Genomic DNA, 19,879 nt, shown 5'->3' with positions numbered 1-19,879 from the left:
CCTTCAAAATGAAATTCCTCCTACAGTTTTGGTCAGGTTTCAGTATAACTTGGCACACAAGTAGACTACACTATGATACATAATTCAGAGCATCAGTTTTTTGATTTGGATGAACGATGTTGCCATGGTTACTAAAAATAGAAATTTCTGTGAATTTCTTTTAAAACGCTACTCCTCCTACAGTTTTTATTTGATTTCAATTTAACTTGGCACACAAGTAGACTATATTAAGATACATAATACTATTTATTGCTGCATGTTGCAAAGTTTCGAATCCAAGTGCTACTTTTTCTTTGTTACATGTATATGTTCAGACCAGTAGAGCTACAGTCTCATCAGAGACTTCTGGTTCTTACAAATTATAGACGTCTGGTAAGAGTTGGCTCAGGATCAAAGAACAAAGTTCACCTATGGCTGTTTTTGCCCTGTGAATTTCTGAAAAAGTAATTAGTTTTAGTTGACAATGCATTAAATATCATTTAGACCCTTGGTGACTGTGTATTTATAAACAATGATGTAATTATCTGTCTAATCAATGTATTATGACATCATAAATTGCATCATTTTACCATATCCTGAAAAATTCTTCAAAAACAGCCAATTTTTAGCTCTACTGGTCAGAGACCAGAAGAGCTATGCGATAGTAAGGTGTCCGTCGTCTGTCCGTCCGTCTGTCTGTCTGTCTGTCCGTCTGTCTGTAAACAATTTTTCAAAACGCTACTCCTCCTACAGTTTGGGTCTGATTTCAATATAAATTGGCACACTAGTAGACTACACTAAGATACATAATTTAGTGCATCGGTTTTTAATTTCGATGGACGGTGTTGCCATGGTTACTAAAAATAGAAATTTCTGAGAAATTCCTTTAAAACGCTACTCCTCCTACAGTTTTGGTCTAATTTCAATATAACTTGGCACACAAGTAGACTACACTAAGATACATAAATTAGTGCATCGGTTTCTGATTTCGATGAATGGTGTTGCCATGGTTACTAAAAATAGAAATTTCTGTGAAATTCCTTTAAAATGCTACTCCTCCTACAGTTTTGGTCTGATTTCATTATTACTTGGCACACAAGTAGACTACACTAAGATACATAATTTAGTGCATCAGTTTTTGATTTCGATGAATGGTGTTGCCATGGTTACTAAAAATAGAAATTTCTGTGAAATTCCTTTAAAACGCTACTCCTCCTACAGTTTTGGTCCGATTTCAGTATAATTTGGCACACAAGTAGACTACACTAAGATACATAATTTAGTACATTGGTTTTTGATTTCGATGACCAGCATTTTCATGGTTACTAAAAATAGAAATTTATGTGAAATTTCTTTAAAAGGCTATTCCTCCTTCAGTTTCGGTCTGATGTTAAAATAACTTGACAAACAAGTAGACTACACTAAGATACATAATTTAGTGCATCGGTTTTTGATTTCGATGAACGGTGTTGCCATGGTTACTAAAAATAGAAATTTCTGTGAAATTTCTTTAAAATGCTACTCCTCCTACAGTTTTGGTCTGATTTCAATATAACTTGGCGCACAAGTAGACTACATTAAGATTCATTATTCTGTTTATTGCTGCGTGTTGCAAAGTTTCAAATCCAAGTGCTACTTTCCTTTGTTATATGTACCAGGGATGGGCACGATTACTGAAAAATGTAATCGATTACTTAGAGGAATTCAGTGTAATCGATTATTAATTGATTACACTCATTTTTGTCCTGTAATCGATTGTAATCGATTACTTTGGAAGATGTAATCGATTAATAATCGATTACCTCCAAGTTTTTATCCCTTCAAATATCAAAGCAATATTTAAATGTTGATGTTATCCACTGAAGTCTGAATGTGTTCCTGCAGTTTCAGTGCAGATTCTTTTAAGGTTTTATTCTGGCTAACATTCTCACTAAATGCCCAAATGTGGGATTCTATACCATGGAAAGTGGAGATATGATTCCTACAATAAAATGTGCCAAAGAATTAATTATTCCTGTCAACCTTGGATCTGAACCTCCATATTTATTGACTTGTTGCAAAAATTATCTTATATTTTATTGTGAATTACTTCATTAGAAGTATTTGGGCTGCCCATATGTTAACAGTACACATTAAACATTCCTGTATGTGTCTTTTTCAAAAAAATAAGTAAATCTGAACTCTTAGTTATAAACATGTAAATTAAATGTGTCTTTAAGTAATTAAACTAATAGCACAATTTCATTCTGTATTGAAATAAGTGTTTTGAGAGCTATTAATTGTTTTAATAATATTGTTTGTCTTCAATGGAATGAAAGTTAAACACTAGGTAGTTCACATTTTACACCTCATTATCTGCAAATCAGGGATGTCTCAGTTAATTAATTAGCCAAGATAAGCAAACACAGTGACTTTCTCCCTCTCTTAAAAATAGACTCTTAATATAACCTCTCACTGACAAAACAACCTTACAATTTTGAATGAAAACATGAGAATGATTTTGCAAATTTTAAAGTTACTAAACACAAGTTTGAAGTTGTTTAAACATTTTCAGATATGAATAAGTATTTCCATCTTCTTCTTTTTTCGAGTACAATGTAGTTTATTTACCAAATTATTTATATTTAATACAGCACTTAAATCTGTTTTTGCTATTTATAATTTCCTATTACAACGAAGACAAAGTTTTTCAACATCTGAAATATGAAAAAGGACATGCAGCAAGAGGACAGTGGGTCAAATGTAAAATGCACACAAAAAATCTGTATATTTTATTTATAATTTTGTTGAAATACACTTCTGAATTATTTGATACTAGACCAGTAGGTCTGTAATGCAAATTTTATTGAGAACATTATTAAACTTCTGATAATAAAAGTTAGGAAATCCAAACATTACACTAGGTGGTTTATATTTGATATTTATGTGTGACTGACTGTAAATAATTCTCCAAAATAACATCCATTTATGTATAAAACAATCGAAAGTAATCGAAAAAGTAATTATAATTACATTGAAAATTTTAGCTGTAATCGATTAAATTACGATAACAAGTAATTGAAAATCTCTTCGATTACAGATTACTGTCGATTACTTGGAAAAAAGTAATCATTACAATCGATTACGATTATTCGATTACAATTACCCCATCCCTGATATGTACAGACCAGTAGAGCTACAGTCTCATCAGAGACTTCTGGTTAAAACTATTTTTCAATATTACATATAGAGTGCAACTTCTGATAGAAAATATGCAATTATCGTATTGTCACATGTTAAGACCGCACTCTTGTAATAGATGCATCCCCAAAGTTAGGGAGAAAAAATGCAGTTCCTATAGATAAAACACACCCCCAAAAATGCAAATATGGATGTATCTTTTATTTTCATACCACAACTAATTCAAAGCAAAGGTTTAAAAAGTTAAAATATTTGTGTCATTTCGAAAAAGAAAGTAGGATACAACTTTTAAATTTTTTGGCAAATTCAGTTTACATATAAGCTTTATTTACATATATTTAACTTTAGTTTGTATTTTAATTGTTATTTTGTTGGTATGAATTTAAAGCTAAGTCCCTAATTTTTTTTTTCTGTAACCCCAAGCATGTTCCGATATTGTGCTGACAATGCATTCCAAGCACACGTCTGTGTTTACGTAAACAATGAAATATGAAGATAACGAACAGTATTCAATCTTAAAAGTCTAATGAAATGATACAAATTTGGAGCAGAGCAAACACGGACCTGAAAAATTAGAGGTGGGATCAGGTGCCATGAAGGAGTAAGCATCCCCTGTCCACCTGTCACACCCGCCGTGTGCTCCTTGTCATGATCGGGAAACAAAAACCGGAGAAATCGGTAGACAGTTCAATGTATAAATAATGACCTAACAATTAGTATGAAAAACATCAGTCAGCATTTAAATGACTCAATGATAGGTTGTATGTGCTGACAAGGTCATTGTATCGACTGAAAAACTTGCGAAAACATGACTTCAAATGAGACTGTTGATATCTTTGTTTCATCAATTTGTTTGTCAGTAGCTTGCCTTGTTTTAGAAATTGTTCATACGTTGAGCATGCTCTTGCGTATCGAATCAAGTGGGAGACATAAACCCCATATGCAGGGTATAAGGGTATATTGCTACATAAGTAAGGGAAGTTGACGATTGAAAAGTTGAAGTCATCACGTTTATCATAAAGCTTGGTTGTTAGGTTACCATTAACATTTTTTTCCAGTAAAATATCTAAATATGAAACAGATGTGTCAGAATCTGTGGTATCCCAAGCGTAATTAGTGTCACACTTATGTATGTAAGTAATACCAAGTAATTAGAAAGGTGTTTTAAACATTTATTGTTAAATAAACTTTACTGATTACGAAGGTGTTATTTAAAATGGCAGTTGTTTTGAAACCAACTGGCCGAAAATTGTTATATAAACAAATATTACCTACATTAGGGTCGAGCGGAGTTAAATTTTGCAGTGATGATATACAAGTTAGGAAAAAGAAAAGTAGGGTTTTTTATGATCTACATGTATGTCATACGTGACTGTCATTCAAGAACTGGGGCATACATAATAAACTTGCAATGTGATAACAGTGAAAATCACTCCTAAGAGTTAAGAAAAACGTCCAGAAAAAGGGGGTTGAATGTAGTTCCTATGTTATGCACACACCCTTACTTTTGAACAATTTTCTGACCAAAAAAGTGCATCCAATACATGTGACTTTACTGTATTTAATAATAGAACTCTTTCTGAAGATTACAAAACATGTTTTATTTTTTGGATCAAGGGATGTGTTCATATTTTTAGCTCACCTGAGCTGAAAGCTCAAGTGAGCTTTTCTGATCACCCGTTTTCTGTCCATCTGTCCATCCATCTGTAAACTTTCACATTTTCAACTTCTTCTCAAGAACCACTGTTCCAATTTTAACCAAACTTGGTACAAATTTCCTTGGGTAAAGGGGAGTTTAAATTGTTAAAATAAAGGCCCAAGTCCCCTTACAAGGGGAGATAATCAAGATAAGACAAAAATAGGGTGGGGTCATTAAAAAATCTTCTCCAGAACCACTGAGCCAGAAAAACTGAAACTTATGTGGAAGCATCCTGGGGTAGTAAAGATTCTAAATTGTTCAAATCATGACCCCCAGGGGTAGGGCGGGGCCTCAATAGGGAATCCAAGTTTTACATTGAAATATTATAGAAAAATCTTTAAAAATCTTCTTCTCAAGAACCACTGGGCCAGAAAAGCTAAAACTAATGTGGAAGAATCCTCAAGTAGTGTAGATTCTAAAGTGTTCAAATCATGACCCCCGGGGGTCGGGCGGAGCCACAATAGGGAATCCAAGTTTTACATTGAAATATATATAGGAAATATATAGGAAAAATCTCTAAAAATCTTCTTCTCAAGAACCACTGGGCCAGAAAAGCTGAAACTTATGTGGAAGCATCCTGGGGTAGTAAAGATTCTAAATTGGTCAAATCATGACCCCCTGGGGTAGGGCGGGGCTACAATAGGGAAACTAATGTGGAAGCATCCTCAAGTAATGTAGATTCTAAATTGTTAAATTCATGACCCTCAAGGGTAGGGCGGGGCCACAATAGGGAATCCAAGTTTTATATCGAAGTATATAGGAAAAATCTTTAAAAATCTTCTTCTCAAGAACCACTGGGCCAGAAAAGCTGAAACTTATGTGGAAGCATCCTGGGGTAGTTTAGATTCTAAATTGTTCAAATCATGACCCTGGGCCACAATAGGTACTCACTATTACAAGTGGGGAAATCTGATTAAGAACAGCATGGCCAAACTTACTCAGGTGAGCGATGTGGCCCATGGGTCTCTTGTTATTCTTTACTGAAAGTACTCAAATAAACCTGTTTTCTTTAAAATTCAAGAACATTGCAATTTCACAGAACTTGTTTTCCAATACCTAGGCTTTCAGAGGAAACTATTTAAAAGCAAATGAAAACACTAAACCTCTACTTTATCTTGATGTTTGAAATGGAACATAGAGTGTTTGTCAATAAATTGGAATATCTACAGGGCCATTTTAAGCACAAAATGAACTTATAGCTCTTTTACATAATGCATATGTATGGATTCAGAGATCCCTTAAGGTTGGGCCATAATATTGGTCACAATTTTTCATGAGAATTAAATATAAAAATCTTTTTTAAAATCTTCTAAAGAACAGCAAAGCAAAAGTTACTCAGGTGAGCATTGTGGTCCATGGGCCTCTTGTTCTATATTATTTATGACTAAATTTCAGATGAAGTTTCAAGCCAATGATCATCAAGCATTAAAAGAATTAGCAGATGAAATCATTTTGTTTGAAGGCATACAACACCCAAATCTTGTGAAATACTATGGAGTTGAAGTTCACAGGGTATGTTTCTTTTTTTATATCAAGAGCATTAAAGTGCTTGTGAATTTTCAAGTGTCCATTGTATCTCTGTCTTTTTTGGCACAGTCAGCAATTTTCATCTGCTCATATCTGACAGATTTGTTGTGATATATGGAATATGCAGTAAAACTCGGTTATAGAAAAGTCCTGAGGACCTGTGAATTTACTTCGCTATATCCGTAATAAGTTGTATACGTATAACAAATTTGTTAAAGTATATATAATGAATTAGCAATATGAATTTTTCCCCCTCAAGTATGACAACCAAATATATCACAAGAGGTATTAAATACAAAATTTTCCTTGGATTACTAAAGATTTCTGATGAATTTCAAACAAAAATTATCGTTGAAAAATAACGTGAGTTTAGTATTTTGAATTTTAATTAAGATACTAAAAATTTGTTATAAAAGATGTTATTTTCATTCCTTATCATCTATAAGGGACACAAAATCAGTGTGCTATATCCGTATATTCGTTATATCAGAGTTCATTGTAATCATAATATTTTCCTAGGATTTGTTAAGAATTTTGTCAGAGATTCCAAAGAACTTTGCTATATCTGTGAATTCACTATATCCATGTTTGTAATAAATGAGTTTTACTGAACTTTGTTTAAAAATCTTTAAAAATCTCTTTCTCAAGAACAACAAAGCCATGATCAGTCATACAGATATAGAAGCATCCTAAGGTAATGTAGATTCAAAGGACTGTATTCGGAAATGACCAATACTTGCCCCCAAAATCAAACTTTGACAGAGAAATATATAATTATGTTTTAAAACGGGGATATCTGAAGACTTCAAAGCATTAAGTACACTCAATATTTTGTGTAAAAATCACCGAGCATAGGTCTGCTCCAACTAGATGTTTCAATACAATGTGTAGAATTAATACCAATGAATTGTTATGGAGCAAGTTTGAAAAATTGAATAAATCTTGTCTTTTGTCCTCTTTCTGAAAAATGACACAAAATCTACATAGTTTGTGACATCCTATAAACAAAAATAGCCAATATCCTACTTAGAATCTAGTATTTTTTGTTCATTCAGATTTTTCAATATACAGAATTTAGCACATCAATAAATTTTCAAAATATTATTTTTTTTGGGGCAAAAATATCCATATACCACATATAGCTCTTTGTTCAAATCATGACCTCCCCTGCCCCCCACCTCCTCAGGAGGAGGGAAGGGTCACAAAATGGGGGATCAAAGTTTTACAAAGAATTGTAAAGAAATATCAATCAAAATTTTCTTCTTAAGATCAGCAAAGCCATGATTAGTCATATTAATTCAGGAGCGTCCTCAGGTAGTGTAGATTCAAGTGTGTTCAAATCATGCCTAAGGGTTTAGGGCAAGGCCACAATATAAGATAACATGCAGGAAAAAATTTACTAAAGCCATGATTATGAAAAATGGAACTCAGGTATACAAGCAATCATCAAGTGCAGAATCAAGGAAAGACAGTTCTCGTACTATATTGTAATAATTGTTTTTCAATCTTCCCAAAAAGATTAATCATGAAATTCAATGTCCTTTCATGTAGTGTGAATTCAAGTTTATCTAAATCATTGTCATTTGACCTTTCAGGCTTATGGGCCTCATATATATTACGGTATATACAAGCTTACATGTACACTGAGTGGCCAAAATTATTGCAACAAACATGGCTGATGTCATCATGTCGTAATATGGAATGCATGAGAAAAAACAATTTCAAATAAAACTAGTATTAATTGTAACGGGGACCGTTACAGATGTTCCCCAAACGCTCCCCAACTTCCTTTTGGTGTCTTATTCCCTGTAAGCTTCATTAAAAAAGGCAATCAAGTATATTGGTTTTTTTACGCATTACACGCGGGCGCACGGGCATGCATGTAAAAAAATGACCATGTCAACTTGTCTACACTTTTAATACATCTTTATATTCAAATTTCATCAAAAGATAAAAAAAATTCGGCTATATTAAGTATATCTGTCATTTTACGCATTGCAAGCGCGCGCACGTGTATGCATGTCCATGATGACCGTGTCATCTTGTCAACACTTATTAATATATCTACATATTTGAGTATCAAAGCATTTCATCAAAAAGTGTAAAATTTACAGCTATATCAAGTAAATTGGTCATTTTAGCATTGCATGCGCGCGCATGTGCATGTTGACAATGTCGTCTTGTCTACATTTATAAAGGGTCTATATATTCTGAGTATCAAAGCATTACATCAAAAAATGTAAAAGTTATGGTTATATCAAGTATATTGGTCATTTTACTCATTGCACGCGTACGCACGTGCATGCATGTGCATGCCGACCATGTCATCTTGTCTACACATTAATATATCCTTATATTCTGAGTATTAAAGTATTTCATCAAAAGATATGAAAGTTTTGGCTATATCAAGTATATTGGTCATTCTACTCATTGCACGCGCACGCACGTGCTTGCAAGTGCATGCATGTGTGCGCTGATCATGTCATCTTGTGTACACTTCTAATATATATTTATATTCTGAGTTTCAAAGCAATTCATCAAATAATGTACAAGTTAAGTCTATATCATTTGCATTGTTTATTTCAATCATTGCGCATGCGCACACGTGTATGCATGTGCATTCTGACCATGTTATCTTGTCTACACTTTTAATATATCCTGATATCCAAAGTATCAAAGCATTTCATCAAAGGATATGAAAGTTATAGCTATATCAAGTATATCTGTCATTTTACTCATTGCACGTGCACGCACGTGCATGCATGTGTGCGCTGATCAAGTCTTCTTGTGTACACTTCTAATATATATTTATATTCTGAGTTTCAAAGCAATTCATCAAAAAATGTACAAGTTTCGTCTATATCATTTGCATTGGTTACTTCAATCATTGCGCATGCGCGCACGTGCATGCATGCGCATTCTGACCATGTCATCTTGTCTACACTATTAATACATCCTTATATTCTGAGTATCAAAGCATTTCATCAAAAAATATAAAAGTTACAGCTATAACAAGTATATAGGTCATTTTACGCATTGCACGCGCACGCACGTGCATGCGCGTGCGCGCAAAATGACCTTCGTTCCGCAAATCTACATAACATTCCTATTAACCCTAAAAAGGTTTCACCTCAATCGGATGTGTAGTTTCGGAGATCACTCACGGACAAAAAAGTACCCAGGAAGAAAAATAATAATAATAATAATAATAAGAAACAGAGTAAAAACAATATGTTCCCAAACTTCGTTTGGGGAACATAATAAGTTATTTACTAGCAATATTCCTTTAGTATTTTGTTGCATAGCCTTTTTGGATAATAACCTGTCATAGTCTGGAAGGAATTGACGCATACAGGCTGTCAGATTCTAGTGACTGCAGCCACCAATTTGTTCTTGTTTTGAATGTTGTCAATTTCACGGGATAGTTTGATTTTGATACAACGCCAGCCATTTTTTATTATATTAAGGTCTGGGGACTGAGCTGGCCAGCTAAAGAGCTAAATTCACCTTATGCATAAAATAGCCCTGTCATTATATCAATTAATTGATTATCACCCTCTGATTGTCAGCGATTTGTTTTAAGGATTTGATAAAGTTTCAGATCCCTCCTCTCATCTGTCACTTCTGTCACTCGTGGCCTTCCACTTCGGGGGTTGTTTTCTACACTTCCCTTCTGATGAAATTTTAACCAAAACTCAACCCACAGTACTGTGATAAATTCCCAATGCCTCACTTATTTTTTTGTTGTTAAACAGGTCGAGGAAACTATTTTTTGTGACGTCAGAATAAATTTACATGCCAAATGAGGCACCAACATGACTGACAAATCGACCATTCAGCTGAATGAGTCGAACTGCATCATGGGTTACTACAAAAAAAATACTATTTTTAGAAAAGGCTAGTTTTTCTAATCGCTCTTGGAAAGACATGATGCATTTTTTCAAGCACTTTACACACTTAAAACAATATGTACCTCATTATCTACTAATTCCATGCTCACATTTACAAACAATTGTTTTACAACGGTAAAATTTGGGTATTCTCCACTCCATTGTATAAGTCATTTGTGGACAATTGCCTGTCTTCCTGTCCTGTACCATGTGCTGTCAGTAAATACAATTTTCACGTATATTCCATCGTCCAAAACAATCTACTCTGAGGTCTACTCACGTAATGTCATGTATAAATGACCTCTGATGGCCATTTAAAGTTTGATATGGTTTAGAGATGCTTTGTTTACTACGTATACTACTCTGATAAATAAGCTACTATGACCAAGGTACATGTCATGCAGCAATAAACTGCATTAACTTTTAATTTCTAGTCAACAAATTACAAAGCTACGATGAACTAGTATTAATTGTAACGGGGACCGTTACAGATGTTCCCCAAACGCCCCCCAACTTCCTTTTGGTGTCATTCCCTGTAAGCTTCATTAAATAAGGCAATCAAGTAATATTGGGTTTTTTTACGCATTACACGCGCGCGCACGGGCATGCATGTACAAAATGACCATGTCAACTTGTCTACACTTTTAATACATCTTTATATTCAAATTTCATCAAAAGATAAAAAAAATCGGCTATATTAAGTACATCTGTCATTTTACGCATTGCACGCGCGCGCACGTGCATGCATGTCCATAATGACCGTGTCATCTTATCAACACTATGAATATATCTACATATTTTGAGTATCAAAACATTTCATCAGAAAGTATGAAAGTTACAGCTATGTCAAGTATATTGGTCATTTTAGCATTGCATGCGCGCGCACGTGCATGCATCTGCATGTTGACAATGACGTCTTGTCTACATTTATAATATGTCTATATATTCTGAGTATCAAAGCATTACATCAAAAAATGTAAAAGTTATGGTTATATCAATTATATTGGTAATTTAACTCATTGCACGCTTACGCACGTGCATGCATTTGTGCGCTGACCATGTCATCTTGTCTACACTTCTAATATATCTTTATATTCTGAGTTTCAAAGCAATTCATCAAAAAATGTACAAGCTAAGTATATATCAATTGTATTGGTTACTTCAATCATTGCGCATGCGCGCACGTGCATGCATGTGCATGCTGACCATGTCATCTTGTCTACACTATAAATATATCCTTATATTCTGAGTATCAAAGTATTTCATCAAAAGATATGAAAGTTATGGCTATATTAAGTATATTGGTCATTTTACTTATTGCATGCGCACGCACGTGCATGCAAGTGCATGCATGTGTGAGCTGATCAAGTCATCTTGTGTACACTTCTAATATATATTTATATTCCGACTTTCAAAGCAATTCATCAAAAAATGTACAAGTTAAGTCTATATCATTTGTATTGGTTATTTCAATCATTGCGCATGCGCACACGTGCATGCATGTGCATTCTGACCATGTCATCTTGTCTACACTTTTAATATATCCAGATATCCTGAGTATCAAAGCATTTCATCAAAAGATACGAAAGTTATGGCTATATCAAGTATATTGGTCATTTTACTCATTGCACGCGCACGCACGTGTACGAACGTGCATGCATGTGTGCGCTGATCAAGTCTTCTTGTCTACACTTCTTATATGTATTTATATTCAGAGTTTCAAAGCAATTCATCAAAAAATGTACATGTTAAGTCTATATCAATTTTACTGGTTATTTCAATCAATGCGCATGCGCGCACGTGCATGCATGTGCATTCTGACTATGTCATCTTGTCTACACTATTAATATATCCTTATATTCTGAGTATCAAAGTATTTCATCAAAAGATATGAAAGTTATGGCTATATCAATTATATTGGTCATTTTACTCATTGCACGCGCACGCACGTGCATGCATGTGCATGCAAAATGACCTTCGTTCCGCAAATCTACATAACATTCCTATTAACCCTAAAAAGGTTTCACCTCAATCGGATGTGTAGTTTCGGAGATCACTCACGGACAAAAAAGTACCCAGGAAGAAAAATAATAATAACTAGACTCTTGTTGCCATGGCAACAAAAAAGTCTTCCGTTCTTCTTAATCTGTAAGAATTTGGTTTTTTCTGTGTAAAAAACATACATATCATATTTACTGTGAAAGAAAAAAATAACTGGAAAAAAGTCCTTTCATTACTTAAGGTACTTTGATTTTCATTATCAATCTTGTATAATACATTTTGCACCTATAAGAGATATACGTATATCATTTGCAATTTTTAAAAAAAATTGTTTGCAATCATTTCTAAGACAAACAAACAGACGAACGAACAGCGTACTATCATAAACTTCACTGTGTATATGTTTTGGCATAATTGTGATGGTTTCTAAAAAAATATAATGAATTAAGTTAGTATCACATTAAACGTAAAGTCACTGAGTTTTGTAAAGTTATATCAAGATTTGACAGCATACCTATAAGACAGATTATTCAATTACAGTAATTCTTCAGCAATCGATTGATTGACTGATTATACGTATGTTGTTTAACGTCTCTCTCCAGAATTTTTCACTCACATGGAGATGCCACCACTCGCCGGTGGAGACTGCAAATTTTTGTCCTATACTTTGGCACTTATCGCAATTGAGCAGTGAGGAATCTTTTTTATGCCAGCACCTTCTGCGACAAGGGAGCTCGAATAATACGATCTCATCCAAAGGACCGGTCTCCACGTCCCACAGTCGAAGTTCATAATACCGGGATATTTTATTTTTTATTTTATTCTATTCTTTCACAAATTTATTGCATCAAATTTACTTTAAGATCATACTTCAAGATCATTTCGAACTCAGGCTACTTAATTGCAGTGCATACAGCGTCAAATGATTTTGATTGACAGGTCAACACACGTGCACTTCGTGTGATACTTTTTAAGCTGAAAAATATACAGGATGTGACCATGACTGACTATGAAATCAGAAAACATCTAATAAAGAATGGGTGTGACCGATAAAGAAATAATTTTTGGTCTGGATCGGGATTAAGAGGGAATCTCTCCTCTCTCTCTCTCTCTCTCTCTCAGACATGTAAATTGAACATTTCATAATTATAAAATATGAAATTCTGTATACATGTAAATGGTAATGTTATTCACATGTTCCAGATTTAAATCTAAAACGAATATATAATTCAAATTCAAGACGGGGGGGGGGGGGGGGGGGGGGGGCTTCAAAGGAATTAGATAATTTTATGAATTACAAGGAAAAGTACGGACGTCAGTTGCATGTACATGATTATATATCATTGCATAAAATTGTGTTCATTCAGATATACTTATCCCACATATCAACAGACTTGTACAATTTTTTTATCATGTTTTTTTTTTTCAAAAGAAACATATAGCGTACCATTATTTCACACACTCTTTAACTCTTTGAGTATTTCACAAGAATCCAAGAGTCGCCTTTTCACATCTTTTATAATTCCTTGGGTATATAGAGTATAGATCATGTGTCATAAATAATTTAACCTTTTATCAAATATATATGTTATAACCAAATCTAATCTATAGATTGATTTTCTTTAAGTGGCAGATATCAATTTATTTATAAAGGCTTTAAAACAGTACTGTATTACAATTTTCTATCGCTTAATTCCTTTTTTGAGTGTATGTAATATTTTTTAATATCGAAAGTAAAACTCGGAAATCGGGATAATTTCGCATTCAGATCATAGAGAATAATAAATCGTCTGCATTATAGAAGGCTTATAACTATCGTATTCTGAACTTAATATACGAAATAGATAAAACTGCATGCCTGTCCATCACTATAAATGTATATTCAGTGCTTATAATATATTTACTTGAATTAGCTACCTAGCATATATATATTAACTTTTTTTTAGATATATTCATGTGTAAATTAACTAACTGTCAATACAGACTTACACTACACTGGCAACTTCAAACTTTACATGCACTGTAAGCGGTAACCAACGTCCTCTTAAATTTTGAAGAGTGAATATAGAACGTCTAAATATTTTCATATGGAGAGTGTATATGTCTCTAACGTCATCGATACTATTTCCGCCTTTATCTCGAAAGTTCTATTCTCACTTACAAGTCATAGTTATCTTTCTTTGCCCATTGTCTACACACTAGGTAAATAGGGAAAATGAGGGTACCGAAAATCTGCAAAATGTGGAATCTGATTTCAAAACAAATTATATATTTAGTATTTGTAGAATAACTTCTGTTATACATAATAATATCTTGAAAAAATATTAAAAAACAAAAAAGTTGAAAATTGACCAAACACAAGTTCACTTCCGGTTCGAACAGGAAGTACTGGAAACACACGAAAACAACTTCGAAACAAAGAGAATGTCATGATCTAATACCCCTGTAAATTTCACATCTTTACCTCAAACCGTTTCCGAGAAAAATTCCGGACAAAAGTCCATTTAAAAATTGGAAATTCGGCCGTAACTTCGGACCGGAAGTGATTTTTTCAAAAAACGGAATTTTATATAAACTTCATATATTAGCCTACTATCATGTGAAAAATTGTGAAAATCTATCCAACCATCTCTGAGTAATCGCGCTCACAAAATTTGGGAGGAATAATAATAATAATAACTAGACTCTTGTTGCCATGGCAACAAAAAAGTCTTCCGTTCTTCTAAATCTGTAAGAATTTGCTTTTTTTCTGTGTAAAAAACATACATATCATATTTACTGTGAAAGAAAAAAATAACTGGAAAAAAGTCCTTTCAGTACTTAAGGTACTTTGATTTTCATTATCAATCTTGTATAATACATTTGGCACCTATAAGAGATAAACGTATATCATTAGCAATTTAAAAAAAAAATTGTATGCAATCATTTCTAAGACAAACAAACAGACGAACGAACACCGTACTATCATAAACTTCATTGTGTGTATATTTTAACATAATTGTGATGGTGTTATAAAAAAATATAATGAATTAAGTTAGTATCACACTAAACGTAAGGTCACTGAATTTTGTAAAGTTATAATATCAAGATTTGACAGCATACCTATAAGACAGATTATTCATTTACAGCAATTCTTCAGCTATCGATTGATTGATTGATTGATTATACGTATGTTGTTTAACGTCCCTCTCCAGAATTTTTGAATTTTTCACTCACATGGAGACGCCACCACTCGCCGGTGGAGACTGCAAATTTTTGTCCTATACTTTGGCACTTATCGCAATTGAGCAGTGGGGAATCTTTTCTGTGCCAGCACCTTCTGTGACAAGGGACCTCGATTTATACGATCTCTTCCAAAGGACCGGTCTCCACGTCCCACAATCGAAGTTCATAATACCGAGATATTTTATTTTTTATTTTATTCTATTTTTTTTTTTACAAGTTTGTTGCATCAGATTTACTTAAAGATCGTACTTCAAGATCATTTCAAACTCAGGCTACTTAATTGCATTGCATACAGCGTCAAGTGATTTTGATTGACAGGTCAACACACCTGCACTTCGTGTGATACTTTTTAAGCTGAAAAATATACAAGATGTGACCATGACTGACTATGAAATCAGAAAACATTTAATAAAGAATGGGTGTGACCGATATAGAACTAATTTTTGGTCTATGTAAATGGATAGGAGGATCGGGATTAAGAGGGAATCTCTCTCTCCCCCCCCCCTCTCTCTCTTTCTCTCTCTCAGACGTATTTAAAATTGAACATTTCATAATGACAAATCTACCATTATAGAATATGAAATTCTGTATACATGTAAATGGTAATTATATTCACATGTTCCAGATTTAAATCTAAAACGAATATATAATTCAAATGCCTAGCTGCACGAACGTCTCCAAATATTAATCAAGACGGGGGGGGGGGGGGGGGGGGGGGGAGGGGAGGAGGCTTCAAAGGAATTAGATAGTTTTATGTTTTATGAATTATAAGGAAAAGTACGGACGTCAGTTGCATGTACATAATTATATATCATTGCATAAAACTGTGTTCATTCAGGTATACTTATCCCACATATCAAGAGACCTGTGCAATTTTTTTTATCATGTTTTTTTTTTCAAAAGAAACATATAGCGTACCATTATTTCACACAGAATCGCGTTTTCACATATTTTTTTTTAACTCTTTGAGTATTTCACAAGAATCCAAGAATCGTCTTTTCACATCTTTTATAATTCCTTGGGTATATAGAGTATAGATCATGTGTCATAAATAATTTAACTTTTTATCAAATATACATGTAATAACCAAATCTAATCTATAGATTGATTTTCTTTCTTTTAAGTGGCAGATATCAATTTATTTATAAAGGCTTTAAAACAGTACTGTATTACAATTTTCTATCGCTCAATTCCTTTTTGAATGTATGTAATATTTTTTTAATATCGAAAATAAAACTCGGAAATCGGGATAATTTCGCATTCAAATCATAGAGAATAATAAATCGTCTACATTATAGAAAGTTTATAACTATCGTATTCTGAACTTACTATACGAGATAGATAAAATTGCATGCCTGTCCATCACTATAAATGTATATTCAGTGCTTATAATATATTTACTTGAATTAGGTACCTAGCATATATATTATTTTTTTTAGATATATTCATGTGTAAATCAATTAACTGTCAATACAGGCTTACACTACATTGGCAACTTTAAACTATACATGCACTGGAAGCGGTAACCAACGTACTCTTACATTTAGAAGAGTGCATATGGAACGTCTAAATATTTTTGATATGGAGAGTGTATCTGACGTCATCGATACTATTTCCGCCTTTATCTCGAAAGTTCTTTTCTCACTTACAAGTCAGAGTTATCTTTCTTTGCCCATTGTATACACACTAGGTAAATGGGGAAAATGACGGTACCTAAAATCTAGAAAATGCGCAATCCAATTTTAAAACAAATTATATATTTAGTATTTGTAGAATAACCTCTGTTATACATAATAATATCTTGAAAAAATATTAAAAAACAAAAAAGTTGAAAATTGACCAAACACAAATTCACTTCCGGTTCGGACAGGAAGTACCGGAAACACATGAAAACAACTTCGAAACAAAGAGAATGTCATGATCTAATACTCCTGTAAATTTCACATCTTTACCTCAAACCGTTTTCGAGAAAAATTCCGGACAAAAGTCCATTTAAAAATTGGAAATTCGGCCGTAACTTCGGACCGGAAGTGAATTTTTCAAAAAACGGAATTTTATATAAACTTCATATATCAGCCTACTATCATGTGAAAAATTGTGAAAATCTATCCAACCATCTCTGAGTAATCGCGCTCACAAAATTTGGGAGGAATAATAATAATAATAACTAGACTCTTGTTGCCATGGCAACAAAAAGTCTTCCGTTCTTCTAAATCTGTAAGAATTTGCTTTTTTCTGTGTAAAAAACATACATATCATATTTACTGTGAAAGAAAAAAATAACTGGAAAAAAGTCCTTTCAGTACTTAAGGTACTTTGATTTTCATTATCAATCTTGTATAATACATTTGGCACCTATAAGAGATATACGTATATCATTAGCAATTTAAAAAAAAAATGTTTGCAATCATTTCTAAGACAAACAAACAGACGAACGAACACCGTACTATCATAAACTTCACTGTGTGTATGTTTTGGCATAATTGTGATGGTGTTATAAAAAAATATAATGAATTAATTTAGTATCACATTAAACGTAAAGTCACTGAGTTTTGTAAAGTTATAATATCAAGATTTGACAACATACCTATAAGACAAATTATTCAATTACAGTAATTCTTCAGCAATCGATTGATTGATTGATTGATTATACGTATGTTGTTTAACGTCCCTCTCCAGAATTTTTCACTCACATGGAGACGCCACCACTCGCCGGTGGAGACTGTAAATTTTTGTCCTATACTTTGGCAATTGAGCAGTGGGGAATCTTTTTTATGCCAGCATCTTCTGCGACAAGGGACCTCGATTTATACGATCTCATCCAAAGGACCGGTCTCCACGTCCCACAGTCGAAGTTCATAATACCGAGATATTTTATTTTTTATTTTATTCTATTTTTTTTCACAAGTTTGTTGCAGCAGATTTACTTAAAGATCATACTTCAAGATCATTTCGAACTCAGGCTACTTAATTGCAGTGCTTACAGCGTCAAGTGATTTTGATTGACAGGTCAACACACGTGCACTTCGTGTGATACTTTTTAAGCTGAAAAATATACAGGATGTGACCATGACTGACTATGAAATCAGAAAACATCTAATAAAGAATGGGTGTGACCGATAAAGAACTAATCTTTGGTCTGGATCGGGATTAAGAGGGAATCTCTCTCCTCTCTCTCTCTCTCTCTCTCTCTCTCAGACATGTAAATTGAACATTTCATAATTATAAAATATGAAATTCTGTATACATGTAAATGGTAATGTTATTCACATGTTCCAGATTTAAATCTAAAACGAATATATAATTCAAATTCAAGACGGGGGGGGGGGGGGGCTTCAAAGGAATTAGATAATTTTATGAATTACAAGGAAAAGTACGGACGTCAGTTGCATGTACATGATTATATATCATTGCATAAAATTGTGTTCATTCAGATATACTTATCCCACATATCAACAGACTTGTACAATTTTTTTATCATGTTTTTTTTTCCAAATGAAACATATAGCGTACCATTATTTCACACACTCTTTAACTCTTTGAGTATTTCACAAGAATCCAAGAATCGCCTTTTCACATCTTTTATAATTCCTTGGGTATATAGAGTATAGATCATGTGTCATAAATAATTTAACCTTTTATCAAATATATATGTAATAACCAAATCTAATCTATAGATTGATTTTCTTTCTTTTCAGTGGCAGATATCAATTTATTTATAAAGGCTTTAAAACAGTACTGTATTACAATTTTCTATCGCTTAATTCCTTTTTTGAGTGTATGTAATATTTTTTAATATCGAAAGTAAAACTCGGAAATCGGGATAATTTCGCATTCAGATCATAAAGAATAATAAATCGTCTGCATTATAGAAGGCTTATAACTATCGTATTCTGAACTTAATATACGAAATAGATAAAACTGCATGCCTGTCCATCACTATAAATGTATATTCAGTGCTTATAATATATTTACTTGAATTAGCTACCTAGCATATATATATATATTATTTTTTTTTAGATATATTCATGTGTAAATTAACTAACTGTCAATACAGACTTACACTACACTGGCAACTTCAAACTTTACGTGCACTGGAAGCGGTAACCAACGTCCTCTTAAATTTTGAAGAGTGAATATAGAACGTCTAAATATTTTGATATGGAGAGTGTATATGTCTCTAACGTCATCGATACTATTTCCGCCTTTATCTCGAAAGTTCTATTCTCACTTACAAGTCAGAGTTATCTTTCTTTGCCCATTGTCTACACACTAGGTAAATAGGGAAAATGAGGGTACCGAAAATCTGCAAAATGTGGAATCTGATTTCAAAACAAATTATATATTTAGTATTTGTAGAATAACCTCTGTTATACAT

General features: G+C 33.1%; 1 protein-coding gene across 1 annotated transcript in view; it reads left to right on the top strand.

Annotated features, from left to right (window-relative positions):
- Positions 1-19,879, top strand: part of LOC133176376 (mitogen-activated protein kinase kinase kinase 4-like) — a 204,342-nt gene that overhangs the window by 147,102 nt on the left and 37,361 nt on the right. The window contains exon 19 of the mRNA XM_061311501.1: positions 6,254-6,370. Within this exon, the coding sequence (XP_061167485.1) occupies positions 6,254-6,370 (117 nt within the window). The remainder of the gene's footprint in view (positions 1-6,253; positions 6,371-19,879) is intronic.

The sequence above is a fragment of the Saccostrea echinata genome, unplaced genomic scaffold (assembly GCF_033153115.1).
Source record: "Saccostrea echinata isolate AGI-Se365-2 ecotype Australia unplaced genomic scaffold, CSIRO_AGI_Sech_v1 ptg000075l, whole genome shotgun sequence".
NCBI classification, from domain to species: domain Eukaryota; kingdom Metazoa; phylum Mollusca; class Bivalvia; order Ostreida; family Ostreidae; genus Saccostrea; species Saccostrea echinata.
The sequence above is the reverse complement of the archived record's forward strand: the minus strand, read 5'-3'. Positions and strand labels throughout refer to the sequence as shown.